General features: G+C 42.0%; 1 protein-coding gene across 1 annotated transcript; it reads right to left on the minus strand.

Moving 5' to 3' along the window:
* Positions 1-49: 49 nt before the first annotated feature.
* LOC146182014 (protein YIPF3-like) lies at positions 50-10,175 on the minus strand. The gene is made up of 10 exons (XM_084577014.1): positions 10,109-10,175; positions 9,929-9,968; positions 9,778-9,866; positions 9,566-9,675; positions 8,358-8,406; positions 8,169-8,261; positions 6,410-6,541; positions 4,071-4,193; positions 2,458-2,581; positions 50-961 (listed from the first exon to the last, which is right to left on the minus strand). Exons 1-10 carry the CDS (start codon positions 10,157-10,159, stop codon positions 945-947), a joined length of 828 nt encoding a protein of 275 aa, XP_084433140.1. The 5' UTR covers positions 10,160-10,175; the 3' UTR covers positions 50-944.
* Between the last annotated feature and the right edge of the window lie 15 nt (positions 10,176-10,190).

The following is a 10,190-nucleotide window of genomic DNA, read 5'->3' on the forward strand; positions in this document are numbered from 1 at the left end:
TTTTACATGTGAAATGTGAAGAACAAGATCCATCAGGACAAGACAGCGATCGGCTATCAACCGATTTATTGCACTGATACACCATTCACACGTGCACACAGCCACAGCATTATCAGGTAAGGATTAAAATCGATCGGATGTTTATCATTGTTGCTGCAATGCAAATTCCAGAACAGCTGAGGTGGTGTAATATGCCGGTGCCCTTTGCTGCGAGGGTTGGAGTAGCCACGGGAAGTAACCAGTTACAAGGTGTGGAGTCACTGCAGGGAGTTTGTTTTATATTTGATTAAGGTTTATGGCACATGAGCAACTGGAGCTGTCGTGCACTAATCGAGGTTAAACAGTGTTATTTTAAATGACTAAATGCTTTGATAACTATACCTCGCTAAAGCATGACTGCCAGACACACCTATGGACACTGAAAGCACAGTGCAGTGGAGCCATTCACACTGCTGCACAAGCACGCAGGCGCACCCACACGTTCTACATTGAAAGTAATGAGAACAATCAGAAAAACTAAGCACCTCATCATTAATTTCAGAATTTGCTTGAAATGTATATATTGTCGTCCGTAGCAATATACTTAAATACGTGAATGCAGTTCTCGAACTTCAACATAACGATTTTATTCGTTTTCTTTTTTGAGTGCTATGCATATTGGGTGGTGCAAATATATTTCGCTATGCTGTACATATGGAGGAAGCTGATGATCATCAGATCCTTCCTGGCAATGTCAACCACTGGCCCCCTGCAATGCTTCCAATGCTGTGACATTCTTGCTCCGGAGATTTCGTGTTAATGCTATCAAAACTTTCATCTTCGAACGGCATGGACCATGCATATGCACTGACACAGAATGGGTAAAGTTGCGATCCAGAGTCCTTGTATATTAAAGAAATAGAATCCAGGAAAATCTCCTGAAATGTCATCCAAAACCCCTTTCTTCAGATACTTTCAAGCACTGCAAGAGAAAAGAACAGACACGTAAACGTCAGCAGATTTTACAACAGTTTCTGGATGAGTGCTACAGCACTTGTGCAGCTACCCGCTACTCCGAACCTGAAGTACATTCACTCCATTCACTGCCGAAATATACGAGAATAAAAATCATAAGCGGATCCCACATAACCGCTTCCAGTGTTTCAGCAAAAGGCGAGTTTTCAGATATGCCAAACTGTTTACTTCCAGCGCCCCAGAATTATCTGTTAAATCTATCCCAAAGATATAACAAGCAATGTCTGAGAAACTTATGTTACTACAAATGTAGCTAAACAAACAAAATGCTGATATTATCTACCACCAAATGCTTCATGGGAGCTTTTCTGCTTCCCCACTGCAATTTTATCATGTGGCCACAAGGCCCGCTAGGGGGGGACAGGTGGATGTGACTTCGTGGTCGGCTCTGGAGGCGCATCGCTTGGAGGCCACAGTTAGCTTACGGCCTGGATTGGTGCACCCGCCGCACGCGCCGGTCCAGGCGGTCGTAATGGCCGAGGCTAGTTTTCGCTGCTGCGGGGAAAACTCCAAAAATGGCACTAGCTGTATTATCATCATCATCGTACGCTGCATTTAGTTAACTTTAGCTCCAGTTTGTCATTGGCCATGCAGCTTGCCATCTCATCAGTCGCATTTGTAGTTTGTTACAGCGCTAGTTGAACAGTCTTTTGTGAGGTGGTTACTACTAGTACTACCGCCATGCACTGTGTGACGAAAAGTGAAAATGGTACATACTAACCAATACGTCTGTGATAAGCTGGTACGGTTTATGCGGACGCAAACGCATTATGTTGAACAGGCGCCGAGTCGGCGACTTGACTTTGCTACTTTTAAGACGAAACTACTGTTAAAGTGGGTTCGTTTTAACAAGGTTTTACTGTACAAGGATACCAGAGGGCACGATTACCACTCACCCTCCCATCACATAAGACCTGCCATGTCAGGCAGATCCTATGTGATAGAGGGCGAGTGAGAATCGCACGCTCTGAGACAATTGTATTTGGAATCAGACAGGCTAACCCTAGGCCTTTATATCCATGCCATGAGCTCTTTCACATAATATGGTAGCTCACAACTGTATACTAATCAGCAGGTGCAAGATAGCAGAGGCACACAAATCAGAAGATTAATGATTAAGCGAGAAGCAAAATGCGTGTACCCAAACAAGGATCTGCGAGGGAAGCTGCAGATGAGAGCCAAGAATGCTGTCGCATCATAATTTCAGTTTTTTTCTTTGTAGTTCATTTTATTATCGAACGACCCCCTTTTTCAATGCAGTGCTTTTGTCCAAGGGTTTTTATAATATTGGCACATGGTAATGAATTCATTAATTAATGAGCATTTTAACAAATTAATGTGTGTAAATGTGCGTGCATGCATGTAAACTTTAAAATATTAGCAGAAAGCTAAAACAAGGACTCGCAGACATTCTATTAAATGAGGTGAAACTGGAATATTCACCTTCAACAGTCCTGTGGTAAGCAAAGTGGAAGTACAGCAAAGCAAGGAGGTGAAGGGCACCAGCACTGCCAGCAGCAACTGCCTTGTGCGATGAGCTGGCAGTCTTGGCTGAAAAGACTGACATCTGCAAAGAAAGAACATTACCCCTAAAGCAGAAACCATAAAAAGAAAAAGAAAAAAAGATTTCTCAACCCTGCAGCTATGCTTTTAAGACAGAGCCTATCTGTACACTGTCACTCCAAATTATTATCTCTTCCGTCACTAGAGTTTCAGAACAATGGCTTGAAACATGAAACAAGATACAACTGGTAAAAAGTTCAGGCAAGCCTCTGCCATGTTAGGCTTTTGTGGAGCTCTGGGACAAAGTTGTCTCACTTGTTTCAAGTGCAGACAAACAGACACGTTAAGTTTTTTGCATGCTCAATATTACGGAACAATCAAACAAACCATCTGGCATGTTTTCACCTTTCACTGATAGGTCTCCTTGGTATTCTGTATGCTTTAACAAATGCAGGTGAACAGTTTGACAAGACTCATTTTGGTAGGAAAAAAAGTTATTTGAAAAACTGTTATGCTTTTGAACTTTTCCCACCAGTTCACTGTCTCGTAATACTTCTTGAAGCACTTTTCAATTCGAATGAAAGGTTTTTCAGATACATGAAAAAGAATCTGGTATAGGAAGTCTTTTTAAAAAGTGACAGGTAGAAATGTGTTGTGCCCCTTTTTTCTACTAAACCAGACGTCAGATTGGCTTGAAAACGGTTATTAAACTTCGAGTCATTATGTGTGCAGCTCTACTATTTTTATTCATGTGGTACATGAGCACATTGTATGCCTTATAGAAAGTTAACATGTTCAAGGACAGAGCAGGCATGAAATTGCAATGTGAAACGTGGTCTTCCTCAGTGGGTAAACTAAAAGAAAATGAGAGTGACCTTGCCCACCTGTGTGCATGCTGTAGGCAGCGATGACATTAAAGGTCAAATAAAACAATTTCCTGTCCAGAAATAAAAGACCATTATGCAGTGGCATGCCAGCAGAGAAATCTTAAAAAAAAAAAAGGCATTTATGACAAAAGTGAGCACGTCATAAAGGGCTAAAAGAAGATCAGTTTTACAAACATTAAACCTAAGAAACCAGCAGCCACTGGAAGTGACACAAACGAAACCACTAAGGCTGATTCAGGATTGCAACCATGGAGGCTCGGTGGGTTGCTGCTCCCCACAGCAACCGCAGTGGGTAGGCACGCAATACAACTGAGCGCTGCAAGCAAAGCCAATGCCAATTGCATAATTTGGTGTGCTGCAGGTTAATACCCAGGGAAATGATTTTGGTTTTGTGTCATCTGCCTTTGTCGTGCTGCTGCCAACAAGAGTTAGCACTGCTGGCAAGTTCCTCTGAAAACTTGTGTTTCTTTCGTCTGGCACATATGCACACATTGTGAACTTGCGAGCTATTCTGACCGAATGAGAAAAAAATGGCACTCTTTGTGAAATTTAAGTTAAAACTTTCCGTCTCAGGTTACTCAAGGGCAGCACCAACTCACTTGTAACTTGCTGAGTAGCCTAATCAGAGGTCTAATTAATTACAGATGAGGGCACCAGGCAACTCACCAGCTTGGCAGCAGTCACACCCCCCAGGAGCAACCACACCGAGTAGAAGAACAGGTGGGAGTGCACAGGGTGGAATGCATTCCCCAGCAGCAGAGCCAGACAGTGCCCGGAGAGGCCGTAGCCCTGCAAACGGGATGTGGCTAGGTCATGCTCCAACATGGCTAGGTCATGTTCCAACAGGACTAAACAGACGTGCTGAGCACATATAAGCGCAGGGAAACAAGGGACGCTTTACAAAGAAAAGGCTCCCGGTTTACATACTTCAGTTAAATAAGACTTGGACGTGCTAACACATTATGCTCTTAATTTTATCGTTAATCTTAATTCAGCTTCATCTTTCTGCACTGCTGTTCAGCTTTCCAAACATGGCATTCAGCTTTGGAATCCACAGAACCAGCATCATCCATGATTTACCAGTTGCTGCAAGGCTCTTCAGCGCATGTCAAGGAATTCAAGAGAGCCAGCCAAAGTGCGACAAGATATATGCCAGCTGCAGCTCACATGGCACACCTCTCTTCCCCGGCTGCAGCTGATGCGAAGCCAACTCGCTCCCATTGGCCGCAGCTGGCACAAACCTGTTGTCCCCGTCCTCTTCACCTGCTCCTCCAATGTTTCACCTGGACATGATGCCTGCAGCTCCCCTCACCTCATGGATATGCTCCTTCGTGGACATGCATCATGCTACTCGCTAAATCACTAATGCCTTCATTATACGTGCTTCTAATATTTCACACTTGCTCATTAGCATGCAGTCGTAAGCTGCCACATTACATGAAGACGAGGAAAATAATAGAGGCCTGCTTCGACTAAACAGTATGAATATGCCTGTGTGGCCGAAGAGTAAAGTTGGTTGGTTGGTTTATGGGGTTTAACGTCCCAAAGTGACTCAGGCTATGAGAGACGCCGTAGTGGAAGACTGCGGAAATCTCGACCACCTGGGGTTCTTTAACACGCACTGACATCGCACAGCACACGGGCGCCTTGCTTTTCGCCTCCAACGAAAAGCGGCCGCCGAGGCTGGGATTCGATCCCGCATCTTTCTCATATAAATGACTGTCAAGTTTAGAACATTAAATGTCACAGCCTAAAACACGCAAATAGAAATAAATGGCCAAGTACTGAGCATTGTTTGAAGCAAAACTAAAAAAAAATGTTTGTACATTTTTTTTTTGACAGCAAATTTCGCTAAATAAAAAGAATTCAAGGGTGTCATTGAGAGAAAATTATAAGCATGCTTATGCTGAATATGTGGCTCATCGTTAAGTAATGGTTCCAGGTGATATGGAGTGTATCCTTGGCAAAGCATACTTCAACTTTCACATCACTCTGCAAACAGCCCAAAGGCGATGTTTTCTGGGTTTCCCCTATTAGATCCTTATCAAAAATACACTTGCTATAGTATGGCACTCAAGTTTATTTCAGTACCTCTGAAAACTTGTAAGGTAGATACATTCAGAGTTGCCCTTATCTAAATCCTGAATCATGTACACCCTTTGTGGAAATATTACAGTCCAGTGTGCTTGTTTCTGAACCTTGCTGTGTGGTGCATAATGTGGCGCCAGGGTTTCAAACCAATCTACAGTGAGAAGACTCCCTCGCTCTTCCAAGCCTTAAAAAGTATTTCGACAAAGGCAGCACACTCTTCAGTGTGAGGGAGGGATCCCTCCACAAACCACATGCATGCACGCACTCACTGTGCACCTAGTGAAAGAGTAAAGAGGAAGAAATTCCTTGTGTGTATCAAACCTCTCCTCTTGTACTTTCCCTTTCATAGTTGGTCATACAGCGTGCCACAGTTTGCATTAGTGCTAACATGAAAAGCAGAGTTATGACGTTATAGCCTAATGTCCTTCTTGGCACCATTGTGAGCAATTTTTACAGCTAATTTAGTGCAAAATTATTTAACCTTTCTAAAAGTGCACTTTGCAGCAATATTCATACTCTCATGACGACAAAAAATTGCATCCAGCTTCACTCATAGCTAACCAAAACATCACTCATTTCAGCATGCCATCCTAAGGCCTGTAAATGGCTTACAAACTTTAAAAGGGAATTAGGCAAATCTAGGTATTCACATTCTCATTTGGTCAGACATTTTCTTTACTCATCTCTGGAAAAAGAAGAGACATTCAGCATTCTTTTTTTTTTTTTTTTGCTGCATCACATCCGATACGAACAAATCTTCACTATTCTTACACCTGCATCAAAACAACAAGAACAATGTAAATACATTTTAACCTGCTCACCTAACAACGAACCAATTGGCAACCTTTCTAGGCCATCATTTCGAGACTTCTGACATAATGCACTTCCATGACCCAGGCATTCAGCTCACTCACCATTAATGACAGGACCTGGAAGAAGGAGAGCTGCGTGCTGCTGATATAACCAGCAGCACGGACCAGGGCTGAACCTCCAAGCCAGTAGCCGAAACTGACGCCAAACGCGGTGCCCATCAGCGTGCCTTCTTTCTGAGAAGCGTCAAGGAACAAACAGAGGGCAAACGTTCTGCTCACCAGAAATAAAGTCAGGTAACTGCAGTCAGGAAATTCAACAACCTCTGCCCAGCCACGTGTCCACCACAATACCTTTAAGCAAATATTAGTTAATTCAGATAATTTGGGCACCCCTTTGATCAAACAGACGTTTTTTCAGTAACCCCCCAACAGTGCTCAGTGCTCTTTCATACTGCGTATCCATCTTCTTTCTCTCATTCTACCTTGGATCCTAAAGTGATGAAAATCACTCAAAGTCAAAAGGCAGATTGAAAATTAACTGGACAGAAAAAAAAAACAGCTCTTACTTAGGACCGAAAACAAATCACACCAATAAAGTGCCCGTTGCCAGCTGTTATTGCCTGGAGAAATCTATGCATGCTTCACTCAGTGCCAAGTGTGCTGATCAGAGTTCATGAAAGCATAACACTAAGTTCCCAAAAAAAAGAAAGTGCATTAAGAATAGTTTTTAGACACAGTATTCTATGTCCAAAATTTTTTGCAGAGGTATTTACTATAGAAGAAACTTTCTGTATCGAGCATGGTGTAATGTGATTCATGTTAAGTGATAATATAGTTTTCTTTGATTGCAGACTAGGTTTCTGAGCAAAGAAACTAAAAAACTGCTAGAAAAAAATGTTAACACCTAGACAATATACAATCCAGCAGCCTTGAGAGACCAAAGGGCATAAACATATTTAAAGAAGGTATTTGTGGATTCTGCAAGTCTCAGAAATGAAACTACCAATGACAAATGAAATGTTTGTCTAATCATTAAAAGCATGAGAAAACCTGCACTGCACCAAATTTCATTGCAACTAATGCTTTGTGTGTATAAATACACTAGAAATTATTAGCTCATGGTATGAAAGTTCAAATCCCCACACATTAGTTATAATTCAAGCTCAAAAACAGCGCAAACGCAGAATTATATTATTCACCACAAAATGCAAAACAAAATTCATTGCCCAAGTTAAAATCACTACAAACAAGCGATGTACGCTACCACGAAAACATTTGTCATTATTTGATCACAACATCATGAAATGACAAAAGCATGATTGGTGTTATATTCTTTAGAACAGACAAACAGACTCATTGATTTGGAATTCAATAGATATATACAAATTCTTCAGCAACTGATTATCACAAAGCTCATTCGATGAATGCTGCACTGTGACAGGATTGCATTATTATTATCAAATTACACTTGTCAGCTAAGCGTTCTGTGATACAGTATACCCTGCATCACATAGCTTCGTTCCAAGGTTTGTATTTATGCTTATCCTTGTGGGTATGTGTGTGCAATTGCCTCCTTTTCATCTTATTCATGTCAGGTGATAATGTGTGCAAATCTGAGTAAAAAGCATTACTGTCTACTCCATTTGGACAATAAATTTTAAATAAAGGATTTTAATTCATTCATAAAAGCAACCTGGTGCCAACATTTAGGAAACACTATCAACTAGGTTAAGAAGAAGGCTGCCTTTGAGGAAAAAAAAAGAAAAACCTGCACACGTGCACAGCCAATGGCTGCTGATCAGTTAGTAAATACATGGAGTACAATCGGCTTCATAACAGGAAGGAACATGAGCATACATACCACAGTATGACCAGACGTCTTCATTCCAAAAAGAAGAAGTGTTATCAATGTTAAAACCAGCATCAAAGGACCATAAAGCTCAGCTGGAATTAACTGCAGAAAAAAAGAAAAGCACAGGCATGCATTTAAAAACAGCAGTTAAACACTGCACAACAAGAGATACCACAAAGGCAGCGACAGTGCATTTACCAAGGGTGCATAGTGTGATGGCCAACGAGGCAGGAAAGACTCCAAGATTCTGTAAAGCAGGGAACATATTAGCACTCACAGCACAAACGAAATAAAATACATAACTAAAAGCCACTACAGCAGTACAAATGGACAGTTCCTTTGCACCCATCCACAGCTGCTGCACACTCTATATTACTTATGCTTAGTTGAAGAAAATTCACCCCATTGCAGCTCTTTCAATAATGAGTTTTCCATTTTGAAATGCATTTGGTGAACTAAAACTGAGCTGAACAGAGCAACCTAGGATTATTTGTAGCTCCTACTGATTGTACATCTACAGACACAAAAAATGTCAACAGCGACTTTAACACATTGAGGATACAAGATGACACAATGGTTACTCTTATAATGCGTCTATGTGGTCGTTCTTGTACACTGTAGTACTGCCGCTCCGTAGTGCATGCCGTATTGCTGTCACCCTGCATGTCATTTCACATGTACTGCCTTGTGTCTGACCAAGGCATCATGTTTTTTCAGCGCCTTGTCTGTCTGTGCCCTGCTTTTATGTCCGCTTCGCTGAACAGTTTGCTTTAGTCTCCTGCTGCATCCGCATTGGTCTTTACAGTTACAGTGAAAGAAAATAACAGAAATTGGCCAGTATAGTAGTCATTAGACTCTAACTCGTGCATCAGCTCGTTTCCAAATGGACCTAAATATAGTGGTAATATTTCGTTCCAAACATTCATCCTGAGTGCAAAAGAATGTGTTGCTGGGCTAGTTGGTGACAGTTCATCTTAGGGTAAAAGGCACAAAAACACACACCGTTTCCTTTATTGCGTTTGTGTGCGTTTTCGTTCATTTAGCCTAAAATTCATTCTGAGGCCCTTACGAGTGTGGTGGTCCATGTCAGCAGTGACCACCGCATTCTTAGCTCTTAGACACATCTTGCTTTTGTAACATGCACACAAACAAAGACCCAAAAAGTGTCATTGTTACAAAAAGCAAAAAGAAAACACCGTCAACGTGCAGCTTTTTCGAGCTCTTTCGGTACGCGTTATTTTTAGTTGGCTTCTTTTTCAGTGAAATATGCACGAAGTTAACTGCCTAGCAAGCTAGGACTCCTCACAGCCTGTCATCTACACATCCTTGCACATCAACGCACACAAAAGCAAACACGGCCTCTAATAAGCCAAGATGAAATACGAAAGATGAAAGGTGTTGATTACCTTGCACGAACCTCCTGTGGCTCGACGTGAAAGTACGGCCTCAGGAGATCAATGTTGGCGTAAATGCTAAATGCGTTTTGGGCCTGCTGCTTCCCCGCTTGCCACAAGAGCTGCAAAATGTTCAAAGATCGCCAGATTTTGAAAATTTTTACACAGCTGGCCGCAGTGACAAAGGCTTTGGTCAGATGCGACCATTCAAGACGGTTACGCACCATAGAGGGCATAGAAGAAAATACATCCCCTTGTTGAAGTAAGGCCGGATCCGGCTTCTCCGTTTGGTACAACTTGTCACTACGATGTTCTGAAAGATATTATTATTACGTTACTGTCAAGACCGCATTAGCTTTTTCTTTCATTACGAACCTGACGAAAGAGCGTCGGTGAAATCAAGCACCGTGGATTCCTGAAACCAAATTGCAATACGCGTTATGAATGAAATATTAACGACAGCACAACTGAAGTGACTTCACACTCCTGAGAAGCATAATATTGTCCCTCCAAATCGTCATCAGAGATAACGGCGAGCTTAATTTAGACTATTACCGGTTTTTCTGCGGAAGTAAAGGAACTACCACGGTCTGATGGCGCTGCCATGTTGGCCGTGGTTTGTTTACGTTATGGTGGC

The sequence above is a fragment of the Amblyomma maculatum genome, chromosome 8 (assembly GCF_055883805.1).
Source record: "Amblyomma maculatum isolate TAMU_Amacu chromosome 8, ASM5588380v1, whole genome shotgun sequence".
Lineage (NCBI taxonomy): Eukaryota > Metazoa > Arthropoda > Arachnida > Ixodida > Ixodidae > Amblyomma > Amblyomma maculatum.